The 18,930-nt window shown below is 24.4% G+C and overlaps 1 protein-coding gene across 1 annotated transcript; it reads right to left on the bottom strand.

The window, feature by feature from the left end:
• Window positions 1-936: 936 nt before the first annotated feature.
• On the bottom strand, window positions 937-11,415 carry LOC145835915 (uncharacterized). Its single transcript, XM_082943672.1, has 5 exons — window positions 11,302-11,415; window positions 10,041-10,111; window positions 8,811-8,930; window positions 4,479-4,633; window positions 937-2,448 (listed from the first exon to the last, which is right to left on the bottom strand). The coding sequence occupies exons 1-5, from the start codon at window positions 11,339-11,341 to the stop codon at window positions 2,271-2,273; spliced, it is 564 nt and encodes a 187-aa protein (XP_082799798.1). The 5' UTR covers window positions 11,342-11,415; the 3' UTR covers window positions 937-2,270.
• Between the last annotated feature and the right edge of the window lie 7,515 nt (window positions 11,416-18,930).

Genomic DNA, 18,930 nt, shown 5'->3' with positions numbered 1-18,930 from the left:
ATACCTTTTAAGTCTTAACTGCATGGTTTTTTAAAATACGAAATCTAAGCATATAAGAGTAATTTGTTAGTAATGGATAAGCTTGTGAAGGAAAAAAAAAAGACTGTTATACACTTTAATATCCTGAAAAATTTTAAAACATAAAGCGATATAACACCATCTTTTAATAACAATATATTAAACATAATATAACGGTGTATTAAACAATTATATTTATTTACGTTTTCTTTTAGCAGTCAAGGTAGCTAAATTTTTCTGACGCCTTGAATAGTTTACAGTATTTAATAAGCTGAAAGAACACTTACTGAAAATTCGCATTAGATGGTTGTTTTCTAAAACCTTGCACACTTTTTATTGCACAAGCTTTTAATTCTTGTAAAACTAAAAGGGTATGTCGGGAACTTTTAATCGTGGTATAAATATGTGAATATTGCACAATACTTAAAGCACACGCACAAAAACCAAACTTAAAAACTGTATGCTTAATACTATTAATATGTAAAAACTGTCATTAATTATTTAATCTAGAAGTTGCCACGTATAACATATAAACTTTTCTTATTTCAAAATATAAAATGGATTGATATTTTCCCTTAAAGTTAAATGTGAAAGTTGTTTACGAAATTTTGCAACTTCCAGTAATGTTACACTAGCCTCATTTAAGTTAAAAATATTCTTAGATTAAAAATAAAGTAAATTTAAGCAACTTGGACGTTGCTTTAGGTAGTCAAAGTTAAGTTTTATCTAGTTAACAAGATTATTAAGTTAATATTGGTATGTACTAAATATTTATTTGAAATGTTTTTCTTAATTGTATTCATGTACTAAAATAAACTGATATAAATACGCGGTAATTTTGTATAAAATTTTATACGTGAAGAAACATACAACGTTGTATTTTTTTGTATTTATTAATATTAAAAATAGTGTTTGTTTTAATCAATAAACTAATATAATTATTAATTTTATCAAGTTTATCACTTAAATTATGCACACTGTTGTAAAAATAAACTTAATTTGTAAATAACAGTTATTCACCTTAAAAAAGTATTTCAAATGCTAAAATTAATACTTAATAAAAGTTATTTAAAAAGTAATAAATAAAAACAAAAACTAATATTTTATACAAATATAAAAGTTAAATTCAAATATCATTTGTAAAATTTTACAGTTTCCAAAGTAATCAAACACCACACTCTTAAACGGTAAATTTATTTAAACTTCTAAGTTAAAAACAACTCAGTTTATTAAAAGTAGTGCTTTCAACTAAAATGTTAGTTATGGCAAGTAAAACAATCCAAAATAAAATATCAGAACACTTTTAAGGAAGTATCAGTAGCAAATATTACATGTGTACAGAAAAAATTGTTTATAAATAATATTTCTTTATCTTGATTAAGTTTATTAAGTTTTATACAAAAAAAAAACATTAAAAACTTTTGATTAAAATTTCCTTAAAGCTTAATTATGAAAAAAAGTTATTTGGAAATTTTTTAAGTAATACATTTTTATTTCATTTTAACTTGTTACATAAAATCTAACTCGGCCTAACAACAAACATTAACAACTTAACATTTTTGATCAAGACATTATTACTTTTGAATTATTTGTTGTGCTAAGAATCTAATAAAAAAGTAACATTTATGTAGCAAAACAATTGTTGCTGTTAATTAAATTATTTCTAATTATGTTTTTTTTTCAATGTCCCCACACCACAGCTAAAGCATAATAAATTTTACTCAATAAAAGTTAGCGATGTTAAAATTAAACGTATAAACTTAAAAATGTTTAAAATGTTAAGAGGAAAATTATATCTAGTACTTGAACACTACAACTTTTATTAAGTCAAGTTGTTCTAAAAAAAGGTAAATTTATGTTTTTCTTGATTAAAGCATTTACAAAACACAAAATTAGTCAAAACAAGTCTACCCGTATCCCCAACCTTAAACCAAACATATTACAATAAGATATCATTAAAAACGAAAATTGTAACAAAAACTTCCTTTAAACTCAACTCAAAGTATCTCAAAGTTTTCTTTTAAAGTGACTTGAAAAGGTACCTGATTTTGAAATTTTAGTAAAAAAAAAGTTAAATAGACCCAAAAATTTTTCAACCAAAAACTAACAAAAACATTTTAACTCATATGTGGTTGATAATTTTTAGCACGTCTTAAAAAGGTACCTGATTCAAATTTAAAAAAAAATTAAACTGTCCCAGTCTAAGAAAATTTTCTCAATTAAAGTTAACAACATTTTTTTGTGCACGAAACTCATTTGTGGTTGACAATTTTCAGAATGTCTTCCAGTAAAGACTCGTTTCCGAGGTCTGGCATCTTCCATCCCTCGTAGATGGACAGCCTGTAGCTCTGTGACGTCACACTGGGCTGAGGCTTGCTCTGTGACGTCACACCGTCTTTTTGTTGCTGCGCGGGTGAATCGAAACTGTTGCTGTTTGTAATTAAATTTTTAGCGCTTAAAAAAAAAGACGGATGATGTTTTACAATAAGAAGCTTAAAGAGGAGCATTGTAAACATATTTAACGTTTATACGTTTGGAAATAATAAAAAAATACTAATATAAGAGAAAAAATAAATTTATTGCTTAAACGTATTAAAATTGTAATAATTTTTACGAGTATTAAAATGGTTAATCTTTTAGAAGGTAACTTAGGTAAAAATTAAAGGTGAAAACTAATTTTTTAATCAGAAAAAAAACGTAATTTGAAATTAGCAATTTAATCAATCAATATAGTTAAAAAAATTTAGAGCTATCAAAACTTTGGACAAAAAGTCCAGTTTCAAGAGTTATTACTTATTTGTTTTTTTTTAAATATCGTTGTGCGAGCTTTATTATACTTAAATAAAAATAAACAACTAAAGTAAACTTAAAAAAAACTAGCAATTGATGCAACTTTAAACAGCTAAATTTAACTTTCACCACATAACAAATGAGTCTCATTTTTTTCAAAATTTCGAGTTGCACAATTTCCAGTATATTTTTGGTAAACTTAAAAAAGTTCGATTAGTCTGCCAACCAAAAAAAATCAAAACATAAACCAATAGAGTAAAAAAAAATATATTCATCATAGAAAAATGGTTCACCACTAAAAATAAAGTAAACTCTTGTGTCATTATTTGTGTCATATTCATAGTCATTTCAATATTACTTAGAGATTTTTGTAAATAATACCCTGAATTCATATTAATACAAATTTAGTTAATTCAAGTAGTACAAACAGTAAATGGTCTGTAATAAAGGAGTTTAGCTTTAGATGACAAATTTTTAAATTTTTGTTTCAAAAGTAAGTCAAAAACACTTTTTATAATCGAAGAATTCTTACAGGGTTTTCGACAAAAATTCTCTAGGTTTTTAAACTACACGTTTTTGGGTCTATTTTTAGTTTAAAATTAGATTTAAGGTAAAAATATGTGGTAAATAGTATAAGAACATTGAAAAGATACTGTGAAGGTACCTTAAATGTGTTTTTTAATAAAAAGATTTTTTGATGATGACAATTTTTTTCTATCTTTATGATAGATTTCCCGTGTCAAATCGAAATTTTACTACTTAACATGGAAAAACTGTTTAAAATTCTAGGTTTTCTAGTAATTTTTGTTCTAAATTCCAGGTTTTTACAGGATTCCAGGTTTTTTGGCAACCCTGTTTCTTTGTAAAACAACAAAAAATGTGTATTTTTAATCATAAACTTTTAAATCATAAATAACAAACATTTACAAGCTGTTACAAAACAAAATGATTAAATTCAAGTCATATATATCTCTTCTTTTTTGAGTTAAAAATTAGTTAAAAGCATGTAGACGAAAATTTTTAAAATCTACCATTTTAAAAATACTATTTTGATAAATTCATTAGCAACCAAAAAGCATTTTGGGAATATTTTTTTAAACTGACATTTTATAAACTTTAAATTATCTAATCCCTTATTTCACTAAAAGGAATTTGGATTCAATGTGAAATATTTAAAAATAAGGATCAACAATAGGAAATATATCCAAATTTTGATTATTTACATGCAGAAAATAATTTGTTTTGTGTTACCTCACCTTATTGCAGATAAGGATTCTACTGAACTAAACATTTTCTCTCTATTTTTTAATTTTGCGTTTAAAAATAATTTTTGCGCTAAACTATAGACTTTAAAAATCAAAACTTTGCTTCTAGAACATTGTATATATATTTATTTATTAACTTTCATTACAAAAAAGTATATTTGCGTTTTAATTTTTATAGTAACTGAAATTTTACAAGCGTATGAGTAAAAGCTAGACAGTGAAATTAAATGTTCACTGAAAAACCAAAGACTCAACACATATTAAGTTAATATTTGATAAATTGTTGTATGGATGTTTATGGTTTTAAAAGCAACAAACTTTTTTTTCTACAAAATTTTATTTAGACTAAATAAACATATGCTTATAAAAGCATTAAAGTAATTAAGGTGAAAAAAATTGCATTACCTTTTATGCTTGGGTTTTCTATCCACATGCTTGCCGTTCTTTCTCAGCGTGGCGATGTTTCCGTCTACTTGCTGAACTTCTGATTGGTTGTTAATCGACGAATCACTACTGCCCCCAGTGGAAGATCTGCTGCCACCTTGCGTTGATATTTCTTTCTGTGATATAAAGTTTATTTAAATGTTACGATGTCGTTTGTTGGTGAATGAATGTTTCAACTAGCAGTTTTTCAAACTATTTAGGCGATGTTAAGTTACAAAATTCCTTACCTGGAAATAGTTAAAAAAGTTTAGTTTTAATTTGTACGTTCTTTTGACAAACAAAACTTTTAAACACTTCTTTTTTTTTTGTCGAATAAAGTTTAAGTTAACAGCTAAATACCATTTTAAAACAAATGTTTTATGTTTTATTTTTGAAAAAATACTACTTATAATATTTGGTTTTTTAAAATCAGGATGTTAAAGATTATGTAAAGCTTAAGTCTTTTAGATTATTTTAGTAAGACAAATTTAAAATACAAAACACAACCATACAAGCACTTTTTAATGAAAAATATTTTAATTTACAAGCGTGTAAGTTAAAAAAATGTGTTTACATAAACACAAACCACTTAAAAGGCCTAATTTAATGTGTTTACAAACAAACATTTAAAACTTTTCTGCAGAAGAAACTAAATTGAAACAAAGTTGCATTGTCAGTAACATGTTTTTAATGTTATTGTTTAAATACTTTTATTAGTACAAAATGATTAACGATTTTAAACATTCTTTAACTAAGCTTTTTAAGCTTAACATATTTCTATTAACATTTAAGTTTACAAAAAAATCTTCTTTTTTTCTACTTAATTTTCTTCTTTTTAGTATTTGAAGTATTTTTATAAAATCAATAGATTAAAGTTTGGCAATTTTACATTAAACTTTGTTTTCTCTTAACTAAATTTATTTTTTGATATTATTACTTTAAGGATAATCGATTAGTTTTATCGCATATTATTGCCAAAACATAAAAACATTTTAATTCTAGGTAAAATATTTTTTTCCTGAGTAAATAATAAACTATTTACAAAAGTATAAGAATATAAGCTTATCACTTGCTTATAGAAAATAAGTAGTTAAAAAAGCAATGAAAGAAGTTAAAAAATAAAAATATTAAAACAATTTTGTAAAAAAACAGGAACTATCTTGAAATTAACTTTAAGTTATAAAAATGTTGAAAAGCAAGGTTTGGAGTCAAAGATTCGAAAATATATTACAATTCATAAGACTTATTTTAGCTGGGTATTTAAATGGGTTGGGAATTGTTTTGTTAAAAATAAGTTTTACACACTATAACAACTGATTTAATTAAAGTTTTTTAACCAGTTACAAACAATAACAAAATAATTAACAACCTTACCCAATCACTTAAAAATCTACTGAGTTTTCACAGCCTTACAAAATTTATGCAAATAATGTATACACAAAATGTAACTAAAATTTCAAAAACTCAATCAATACCTAATGGATGGACTTTTTATCAACTATATCTAAATATAAAATAAAATACTTTAAAATTAAAATAAAACATACCTTATGAATCAACATCGAAAGCTTACGACCTAATCCCATGTTTTTAGCAACCGTTGCAATACTAAAATAACAAAAAGCTGGAAATTTTCTAAATTGACTAACTATTTTTTAAACTATTAAAAATAAACTTATAACTAAAAATAAAAAAATACTTGTTCAAAACAAAAACAATTATAGGTTTATACTTTTTTGTATAACATATTTACAGCAATAGCTAATTTAAAGCTATATCTGAGAAAAATTTAAACTAATTTAGCCGTTATTTAACGACTTGAAAAAAGCTAATACTTAAAGACATAGCAATAAAATTTATAGCAAAAATTGTTAGATAAATAACTTGTAATAATTAGGATATTTTTATTATTGTTTTATTACTGTTTTAAAACTATAAAAAAGCTTAAGTCTCATTAACTGATCTTAAAACCTAGTTAAAATTGGAATTTACCTATAAACAGAACGCTATAAATAAAACACATTTTAATATAGTTTGAGAAATAATTCATTTACCAAAACATAAATATATTTTTTCAACTTTGTTTAACAAATTTATTACTTAGCAACAAACTATTATGTGTACACAAAACATTATTTTTTCTAATAAAATATAATAAGATTAGTCGTGAGAAGAAAACAATTTCAATAGGATAAAAAAGGCTTAAATGATTTAAACATGTAGCCGTAGAATAAAAACTGCGTTTAAACATAATTTGAAAAATTTTTTCTTTTGTTTTCATATACAATGGCTATCTTATTGAATTTAATCTCATAAAACATGCTAGAAGTCATTTAATCTTATTAGATTTACTTAAAAGCTAACTATGAATTGTTTTAGTTCAGACATAAACATTGTGAAAATCGTTCTAGTAAAACACCTTGCGAATACAAAAGAAAACTGAAATACTTAAGTATTTGATGTTTGAAAAATTTATAAAACATTCTAACAGTACTTTACCGATGAGCTATGAATTAAGAGAAAATTACAAAATTAAACAATTTTAATCTATGCCGTATTCATATAAGTTAGTGAAAGTTTTTATCTTATAAGTTGTTAAAATCTATGAAATATTAGAAAAAAAAATTAAACAAAGAGTAGCTATTTCTAAAACAAACTTTAAAATATTCTTATTTATTAGCATGCAAACAAACTAACACTTAAAATAGTTCTTACTTAATAATTTATAAAAAAATATCTACTCAGTAGTTGCTTCTTAAATAACTAATGACAGCTGTACTCTACAGAATAAATAGATACAGATTTTTAATTACACTAAATAGTAAAACTGTACCTCTGATAAAAAATATGAATAACATAAATCAAGCTCAAATTCTTATTAAGAAAAAGTTTCAATTGTTAAAACACTTTTATTATAATTGTTTATAGATACTGTTCAGAAACCTACAAAGCTAATATTAAAATATTAAACAGGGATCTTTGAATTTGGTTTCCAAAAAATATCGTAAAAACTTTTCTCCATTTTAAACCAAGATTTACTCATTTAAGAAAGGTAAATAAAATAAAGTCTACATCTTTAAAAAAAAAAAGTTATTTAACCCAGCAATAAGTTTTAACAATTAACTTTCATAAAGCAAAATCTTTTTTAAAGAAGCTTAAAAGATTAATTATTTGACTAAAGCTTATTTAAAAGGTACAAAAAGTTTAGTAACTAACAATTACAATTCACTTATTAAGGTTTTATATTACTTAAGCTGGAACTTAAAACTAGTAAGAAGCTAAACAACTTTTATAAAAATCATGATAAACTGTTAAACTAAATTTCTCTTGTAGAAAAAATTAACTTTCAATTTTAGCACACCTATTTTGCAACCTTCTTTTATAGAAAACATTTAAACTCTGACTAAAAACATATTTAAAAATAAAATATTTCCTCTTTATATTAAAATAATAACTATACATTGAATTTGCACATGTAAAACTAACTTTTAGCTATAAACCTAAAACTACAAAAAACAACTGTTAAATGTTGTACAGCTAACTCTGGCAGTATTTCAAATTGCTTCTACAACGGTAAATGCAAACTGACACTAGTAGTGTGTGATTCATTGATCAACTATTCGTGATGTCACAATTAAAACATTAATTACGTCACAAACTTGCTATTTGCGACGGATTAGCACGTAGAAAATGTATACAGTGCACAATGTGGTTTTTAATTGATTTATTTTTAAACAGGCTCAAACGATAATGTGAATCACCATTTAAAAAAGTTGTAATAAGAGTTGTTTAAATATAGTTTAAACTTAAAAAGTTTGAGAAACATAACTGTTAGGTGTATATTTTTAATTTATACGCATACAAAGTTATAAATAATTTTTAGAAGTAAATTTGGCTTAATTAAAAAAAAATTTTTGTCAATAACTGGAATCGATGATTTATTTAATTTTCTATTTTCTCCTATACTATGCAACTTAACTTTAAGTTTAAATGAATTTCAGACAACAAATTTTGTATTCTTAACTCAAACTGTTTCTAGTAGTTGTACTTGTTAGGTAAACGTTAAATTGAAACTTTATTGATTGAAAAAAGCAACTACGTATAAGATTCAGCCAATAAAAAATTGTAAAGTACATATTTTGTAATTAATTAAATTAAATAAATCAAAAACGTAAGGAGTATTCAAGGATAAATATAAGAAGCAATTAGCTTATTATATTAAAATTAATTACTTTTAAAATCTAACATCAAACAAGTACCTGCAAGAAAGCAGTGAGTGTAAATAAACTAAATACAAAAATATACAAAACGTACCTGCAGAAAAGTGGTGTCGCCAAACACGTCACCATCGGAACTGCCCACGTGAGCGGTGTGTCTGACGTCACCGAGCGGTCCCGATATCATCTCCCTCGATATCAACTTCTTCTTCATTTTCTATTTGAAAATATTTGGTTGTTTTTAGTTGTTTGTTTGATGATATTTTGCATTGGAGTTGATAAGGTATATTTTTAACACTTGTTATATTATCAAAATTTGTTTTCCACATAAATAAATTTATTCCTCATTTGCTATATGAAATTAAGTAATGTTGAAAATATCATATTTTTATGTTGTTTATATTGTTTTAAAGTTTATGAATATCTATAGGCTGAATTCGTTTGGTACTGGATCTACACAGTTCTTTTCAAAGGACAGTTTAATTTGAATACCAGAACATAGTTTTTGGTAAACTTTCTGCACATTTAATTATGAAAATTTATACAAGTACTACTAAGGGTCTTCGATAATACGTACATAAATTTTCAAAACTGCATTGGCAGTAAATTTGCAAAAATTAAAGAGTCTTTTTCTGACCTGTACTGTACTCTAAAAAAATATACTGAATTAAAACTGTCTTCAGAAATAAATTATATAACGGATCTATCTTAACTAGTTAATTTAGTGATAACATTTGAAAATTTAACAACATTTTATAACCAGTAGAATAATTTCCCATTACTTTGAAATAGCAAATATGCATTTGTTATGAAGCTATAGGTATTTCATTGTGAAGGTAAAACAGAAATTATAAAAACTAACGCAAGAATATTTTCTTACTTTATATTAAACCTAAGGTTGTGATCAGAAAGTTTCCTTTCTTTGAAAAGGATAAAAAACCTTAGTGTCAACATAGTATTCTAAAAAATCTTAAATTAAGTTTTAGGCACAACAACTACTAAAAAGTTTTCGCACGATAATCTTTCTACGCTAGAAATAAACTTTCAAGTTGAAATTATTAAAATTATAAAGATAGAACATGGTGTGATTAAAAACAAACTAAGTTGTTTGTTAACTTTATAACCAAGTTTTGGTACAAACATCAACGTTTTATCAGAGCAGCCGTGTATCGCTTAAATTGTGACTTAAGTTTTGATTGATTTTTAGAAGAAAAATATAAGCAGTTTTTTTCGTGTTTAATAAACAAAAAAAACTTTCGGCAATAGAACACTACATCAGAAACTAAGAACAATTGCTATTTTAATTACTCTTTGTATTGCTACAAACCTGCTTATTGATTGAATTGTTAGATGCAAACAACGAAGTTACACTGAAATTTCTCTTTCGTCCTAGAGTAGCTGTTTCGAAAAAATTATAAAATAAAGTAAAAAAAAACGTACAATAGACTTTTAAGAACTCTTAAATTTAAGTTTTTTATGTTAATCTTGATTGTTTTTTTTTTGCCTACAAGTATATGAATTTAAACCTATAAATATACAACATACTTCAATTATAAAAAATACTTATTTTTAATTTAATTTTAAAGTTGATTTAGGAAAAATATAATTATTAAAAGGCATAAAAACTGAAATTTTTAGACAAGGATTAATTTGTCAAACTGTTTTTGCGATGAGTCATTTCAAAAAACGTGCTAAGTTGAAAATTATACTAAATACAGTAGTGCACAAAAATATTCGAAAGCTGTATACAAAAAGTACTTTGTTTGTTTTATATTTAACTTCTTCGACCTTATTAGGACACAAATTTAGAAAAGAATTTAAATTAAATGCTTCAAAAATGCAACGGTTGACTTTTAATCTTTAGCATTAAAAAAGCCTGAACCTTATGACCCTTGAAATTACTATTTTTAAACTTGTATGATTTCATGTGCAAAGGCTAGACACCGAATTATGGAAGAAAGTTATACTTTAAATTATAATCTTGATATAAAAGATTACCAAAGTTATACTAAAACTACTTTAGCTTGTAAATGTTGTTTACTGCAAACAGTTTTTTAACACCAAAAAACATTGTCTTTTTTTTTATAAATCAAATTCTCAAGTTTAAATATTGTTTAATTAAATAAGGAAAAAATAAAAAAGCTTTTTCTCAAAATGAGAGTATATATGTAACATCAACAATTTGTCGGTTTTAAAAAAGTAGCTTTAAATATGCTAAATATCATACTGATATATGAATGCTTATTTAATAACAAGACGAAGTAAACTCGTTAAAATAAAATTTCAATTAATTTAAAAGAAGCTAAATACTATTCAAAATATTTTAGTCAATATCCTAAAACATTATATTGCTGCATCTAACGATGAGAAAGCTTGAAAATATTTAACATTTAAAACTTGTAAAAAGTTTAAACGAGTAGAAACAAGTCATTAAGTTTTATTCTTGTTTGTTCAAATGGTAATAGCTGATGACTGAGTAATAAAAATACCAAAGCAATCTTACAAAAAGAACAATGCTACAAAACCTTTTTTTAGTACAACTTCCTTTAAGTTTTCATATTATTAAAAGAATTGAAACAAAAACCTACCAGATTTAAACACAGCAGAATCGTCTCTTGTATTTAGCATTAAGATTTTAACTTGGTTCAGGGTAAATTCTCAGTTAATTGAAAATATATTGCTAGTTTATTTAATAATAACCTGTAAAACAATTTATTTGAATTTATATACCAAAAAATATTAATATTTAACATAACCTTGATGATTTATAAACAAGTATATGCTTGCTTTTTAGATATTTTAGTCATTAATCTTAATTTTTTTTGAAAATGAGTCATTTAAAAGTGTATGCTAGATTTAACATGCCTTAAAAGAGATAGTATTACTCGTGAATTTTGCAAACATTTGAATAGTCTTTAAAATAAAAACGATGTTTATCTAACTTACATTTTTTACCATATTTGGACATAAAAAAAAGTAATAATTAAAATACTTTAAATGGATAGCTGATTTCTAGTCTTAAAAACAAACCTAAACTCCATGACCTTTGTAATTGCTGTTTTTACACTTGTATGTTATCATAAAAAAACAACTACACAACATAAAACGTTTAAAGATAATCTTATATTTTTCTTTTACGTGTAATAATATTAAAAAGTTATAGTGTTTGGTAAAAAATTATATTTAGTCTTCTACAATGACGTAAAAAATATATTTTTGATATTTAAAAAACAAGTGTAAGTTGTTTTGACTCAATACGTATATACTTATTATAAAAAATTTTAACCTTGTGAAAAGTATAATAAAAAAAATATATATAAATATATGTTTTATTTTATGGGTTAAACTTACGCTGAATTAAAAATTAAAATATTTTTTTTGTTCTTATTATAGTTTATAGAAAAAGCTTAAAAAACACTTTTTAAATAATAAATTAAAAAAAAAACTAATAACTTCTAAAAACAAAAATTCACGACAGAAATATAACCAAACTAAAATAATGAACTAATTTATACAGACTAAGTGAACTGTAACATAATGTGAAAGATATCATAATTAACATTTAAAATTTCAAAAGTTAATTGAGTTTAAACAAGTCGTTAAATTTTATTTTTGTTTGTTTAAACAAAATCGCTCAACGATTGAGCAATAAAAATACTTGAATTCTTTTTCAACAGCTACTTTGTAAAAACACAACATAGTTCGACCTTTCTCAGATCACCAGTGAAAAATGACTACTTCGCCACAACAAAGGTTACAATCAAAGGTTTTTTGTTTGTTTACGAAACATCAGTCATAAAATATCTAGCTGAAAATTCTCAAGCACTAAAAAATGCAGTGTACATTGTTTAACTATGTGGAAATTAAAACAAAGGCACTTTTAAAACGTCACATCAAAGGTTAAATTTATGCGTTACTGGCAAGTGATACACTTTCTTGTAAATAAAAAAACAATTAAATTATAGTAGAAACGTTTATAAAAATAAAACAGCGATAAATTGGGCTACCAAGAATTAAAACCACATCAACTATTTGTTTGTTTTGGTGGTGTCAAATATGAAATAAAAAAAAAGTTAAAAAAATCAAGTTCTTCACAACAAGCCTCATTGTTAGTTCTAATGAACTCGTTCAAGTTTAAAGAGTAAATAAATAAAATTCAAACATCTCTGACAGGTTGAAATCACTTAACGCTTTAAATGAGCATCACTTTAATGGCAACTATCTGAAAATATTTATAGAGAAATATTTGCAGAAACGTCAAACTGAACTTGGCACATATGAGCGTTTCAAAAACAAACGCAAAAATTTTGAGCACCACATCACAAAGTTTTAATCGATCGTGTTTGTTGTGACAATTTCAGGCGTAAAACGATTGTGGAAGAACACTTTACACAGAAGCTGCGTTGTTTGCACTACAATGTAACAGAGTACAAAATAATGATTTGTTAACATTCCATTAATCATTAGTGCAAGCACTTTAAAGTATTTCTACAAGTTAAAACTTGATACCAAACAAGCCAGTCAATCATTTTTTCTGTGGGAACGTTAAACAAAAGTGTCATGAAATATCAAATGCAATTTTTCAAACACTCGAAACATATAACTCTTGCTACGTATATTTCACATACTAAGAAAAAATACAACATTAATCTCAATGAAATGCTTTGTTTGTAAAGAATGTTATTTTTTTGCGAAAGTTAACTTTAGTTGTCTTAAGTTTATTATACAGAATATAGATGAAATATACTTTAAATAAATACATAATACAGTAAAATATAAACATTCTGCTACTGAACTAAATCTATCAAACTTAACTTTAAGTATTTATAAATGAGTGTTCTATGTTTATATATAATAAAAATATAAAAGTTTTATAAAATTTTAAGATTAAAAAGACAGCTCAACTTCTTATGGTTATTTTTACTACATTTTCATAAAGTGTAAAACGAGCATCATGAACTAAAACCATAATTATTAAAATTAGCTAGATGGAATTTTCGAAGCTGAGTCATGACTTTATGGCACGTTTAAATTTATATAATTTCTTCAAAATACATGTTAAAAACTACAAATTTCTTGCAATTTCAAAAAATAAATTTCAACAAAATATACGCTATTTCTTTAAAATTTTTATGGAATTTTATGGTACTTCCCGTATATATTGTACATTTATCTTACAGCGCAAGTAAAAACTCAAGGTATAGATTGTGCTGCTTAGATTTTTAAAATAGCTAGGTGCAAAAGTATGTCATTTAAAAACTTTTAAACCTCAACACAATAAAGCATTAACATACTTAATACGGATACGGGACTAAAAGCGCACAAAATATAAGTTTCAATTTTTAAAATACATGTTACAAACCGTAATTTGCAATTTGCAGAAAATACTTTCGAAACATTAAATTAGTCGCGCATGTGACAGGTGTATAAGGAAACAATTGAATCACTTGTTTAAACAAGTAGCTCTAATAATAATTACGTTAAGTAGAATGAAAATAATGACAAAACTCTCTGCAACTAGGAACAATGAGCATAATTTTACTGATTTATTTCAAATTTATTTGCTATCTATTTGTTTCCAAATTATAAAGTAAAAGCAATGCTAAAAATTAATATTTATTGCAGTTAAACTGTATTATTCTTATTTTTATTTTCTTCAACACTATATATTTAATATTTTAGTATAGCTATAACAATGTACATAATCTATTTTTTATAAAAAAATAATATTTCTTACATTGTTCTAAGCTTAGATTTTTTAAACAAAATGACTTTTTTTAAATTTAATTCGTCTCTCAAAATGTTAATAAAGAATTTTTAAAATGTTTAATTTTAACATACTTTCAGAGACTTCAAAGTTATGAAATTGCAGAGAATTGTAAAATCGTTTCATTTAAAGATTTTCACATACTTATTGAAGATAAAACAACTGAAATATTTTAATTGCAATAAAAACAAAGCTATTAAATTTGTGTGCCGTTTCGTGTTAATGCAATTGAAATGTTGTTTGTTTAAAAAATCCTTAATTGAAAAGTAAGAAAAATAGGAAACAGTGATTAAATAATTGGCAGTAGTTTTCTTACGTAATTGGATGTAGTATTTCAAACTTGTTATTACAACATCCGTTCCAACTGACTTGCGCTAATGCAACCAAGCTATATTTGTACCGAAATTAAGTTTACAAAACTTTTATAAAGGTATTTTGAACTTTCTTGATTCTGATGTTGTTTTAACAAGTTAATTAGAAAGCATAGAAAGAAATAGTTTCATTAATTAAAATGCAGATTAAAACTGATGCACATATTTTTTACAAGAGGTTTTAAGACATCAACATGAATAAAAATTAAGCGAACTCGTGTTGAAGCTAATCTGCTTTGAAACAGCAGTTCAAATAATCGACTGAATAAAACATTTATGACACATTCAAACAAAGCCTCGAGTCAGATAAAAGTCAAGCTTTAAATTAATCCCGGTTTTCGTATAATACCTCGATACAATGGATAAAAGCAACGGCTTTACAAAAGATTACACGGATTTGAACAAAGCTACGCAAAAGTTTCATTCTTAATATTAAAAAATTAGATTTCTTAATCGAGTATTTATAAACAAAAAAAACTTTTCTTGATCTAAAATGTTTGTTGAATTTATACAAACACATTATATAAAAGACAAAAAAATCTATAATTTAAAACTATTTAAATACTTTTTTAATCTCAGACAATAGTAACAATAACAATATGTAAAAAATTTGGTTGAAAGTAATATAACTTTTAACAAGAAATCTTTAAAAACTAAACACAAACTTGAATTACACTTAAAATAAAATTAAGTTTATCTAAGTCAGTAAAACTTTATTTTAGATATTAACTGTCACCTTTAAAATGCAGTTTAGACTTAAAACTAATTTTTAATGTGGTTTTTAATTTGTCAAGATAAAAATTTTTCACACTTTTTAAAAGCAAAACCGTGTTAATTTTCACGCGATAAATTTTTCAATACAAGTCTAAATCGTAAGATAATTTTATAAAATTTAAAATATAAAATTTTTAGAAAACTATGCTTTTAATGGTTTCTTATTTTTTATGATTGTTATTCATAAAACCACTTTGAAACTTAAAAAATAGTTTAAGTTATCGATGTAAGGCACTTGTCTTAAACATTATAAAAAAAACGTTTTCAAAAAACTTGTTATTTTGTAAACAAATTAGTTAATATAAATTTTAAAAATTAGAGATTTTGATGTTTATATTTAAGATGAAATTTAATGCAAACATAAAGCTTAAAACTTGTTTAGCTATTTATTACCAACGCAGAAAAATGCGCGAATAGTTTACGAAATGCAATGAAAGGTTTTCAATCAAATTATAAATTTTAAACACGAGATTACCTGTTTACAAACACATCTAAACGATATTAGTGTCGAAATTAGTCAGTTTTTTATTTGAAATTTTAAAATAAGATATAATTAACTAATAATAGAAGACTTTGAGTTCAAGTCGAGTTTGTGAAAAATATCTAACATACTTGTTATGTAGATTTTAGATATTGTTAACTGATTTAATCAATAACTTGATAGTCAAGACTTTCTTTGTAATTTGTTTATATTTAATAGTTTCATTCAAAAATTTAAGAAGGCTTAAACTGTTTTTTACAATTTTTTTTACAGGTAATAAAATTAGTTGTTTTTTTTACTCACACTAACTCGGTATAAAACAAAGCCTGAAAAAACAAAAATTTCCATCATCTAACAAATCGATAGCTCGAAAATAAACTCATTTATTATATTGGTAGGTATAAAAAGTTATAAAACTTTAATAAAACAAACATAAAAAAACATCAAAATTCTAAAACTTTCAAATTCCAATATTTTTTTATAAAGAATTAAAATGCATGATTTACTCTAACTTACAAATTAAATTTTAATTACACTTAGGTAAATTAAAGTTTAGTGAAGCATGTCTAACAAGAGGCTAATAAGCATAACTGACAATCGAAACAAAAACCAGCCTGTTAAGTCATTACACAGCCTTGTAAAAATTAACAGAGCGAATCTAAGCACTTAACAAATGTATTTGTCAAACAATATTGAAACGCCTGATGAGATTATTTAATTATAGATCGTTAGTGTCAAATTATCATTTGTATATTTGAGTTCGTTGTAAAATTAAATTATTAGCTAATTAATATTCAACGAAATAAGTTCAGTTTATTCATGCAAGCTAAAATGAATTAGTTTATTATAGATAAAAAATGATAATCTCACTAAAAATGAGGTATAATCCAATCAAATCTAATCATGCTGTACTAGCAGCTGGTTGTAATGCATTTTTTAATGCGAAAAAGTTCGTTCGAACAAACTCGGTTAGTTTACTTGAAACCGAATATAATTACACTGAAGTGGATATAAAGGACGCTTGATGTTAATAAAAATCGTGCCAAGTACTTTTATGAACTCGTTAAAAAGTATATTATCAATTTGATTGAAACTCGAGTTTGAAAAAAGCACTACAAACTCATTAATAGCAATTGTACAACTACCATCTGAAGTTTAAAAAAATATATATGAACAAAGGACTCAACATAAATGCTGCAATGGATATCAAAAAAATAAAATAAAAATACTTAAAAATATTTTACTTCATCTATATTAAAATAAAACACAATAAGACATTATAACGCCAATACCGAGTCAAACAAAAAATATTAAGATATAAACTAATTTTCAAAGTATTTTAAGTTTGTTGTAAGTACAACGTAAAATTACCATGTTAAAAAAAGTTCTTAAAACTTTCATTTTTAAAGGAAACACGCAAGCTTAGTGCTTTAAAATAATTCAGTATGAGTCACAGAATGTTGTTTGTTTACTTTTCAAAATTACCGTCAACACCAAGTTTCGGGTTTTTTTCATAATTTTATACCGAAAGCGTTTTATTTCAAAGTCTTAGTTTAAAACAGCGTTTTTAGTACCTATTTAACCAATGTTGGACAACTAATCATCAGTTAAAATACACTTGTTCATATTAAGGAGCTTATTTTTTATTGTTCTCATATCCTAGCCTACAATTTCACTCAATAATATAGCAGTACAATGAACATGGTCACATAATTACTTAAATTTTTATCTTATCTTTAATATTTTCGATCAGAAAAAAGCTTGAATAAAACAACAACTTAATTGGAAAATAATACAAAAACTTACTAGAATAGGCAAATCAGTGAACACAAAGATCACGAAACTAAAAAAATCTACAAAAATAAAAAGTTCTCAAAATACTTAATTTATTAAAAATAAATTGATTAGATTTACCAGTTTTAATTTATTTCTAAGTTAATCTAACTAAATAAAATTTAGTGCTTGATTAAATAACTATTAAAGCGTCTTCAGCAAAAACATATTAATACTAAACATTTAAAGCTTAAAATAGTTACTTTTTAATAATATTACTGCAAAACGTTATACTCATACAAACACGATCGACATTAGCAAAGTGAGATAACTTTTTTTAAATAAGAAGCATGAGAACTTTTGTTAAAACTTTTACATAACTAAATTTAGTATTCAGCAAAAGGATTAAAATACTTTTTATATTGAAATATTTTAAGTAAAAACGTATTATGCATTTATCCTATTATCATAAACCAAAAGGCATATGAATACAATAATTAATCTTGTAAATTTTTATTTATTTCCATTACAATATTATATTAACACAGTTTTCTGTGTAAAATGGGGTTCGGGACTATTTTTTAGAACTTAACGTTACCAAGCTTATTTACCAGAAAATTAATGCCGAGTTTTATATAACTTGCTAAAAAAGTGTATTCTACAAATTATTATATATTACAATAGATTTTTAAAAGTAATAGAATTGTCGAGGCTAAACTAAACTTACCATTAATAACTTACAACAATATTTAGCCAAGTAAAATGTGACGTATGGAATTTATTAATAAAAAAAAAACTCACTCGCTAACAAGTTCTAAAATTATAGAACAAGTGTATTACTTATTTTATCTCTGGTTAAAAAATAGTAGACTCTTATAAAAATATAACAGTCACATTTGTTTACTTATTTCATTTTTCAATAGTGTAAGAAAAAATACATATGCAACTGTTATCATTTTATCACAACTGTCATCAAGAGTTACTAGTGACTAAAGCTTTGTCTCAATATAACTGTTTGAAAATTACCTAACTTCTATGTTCTACACCAAAA

The sequence above is a fragment of the Thalia democratica genome, chromosome 5, assembly GCF_965202585.1.
Source record: "Thalia democratica chromosome 5, ktThaDemo2.hap1.1, whole genome shotgun sequence".
Classification (NCBI taxonomy): Eukaryota; Metazoa; Chordata; class Thaliacea; order Salpida; family Salpidae; genus Thalia; species Thalia democratica.
The sequence above is the reverse complement of the archived record's forward strand: the minus strand, read 5'-3'. Positions and strand labels throughout refer to the sequence as shown.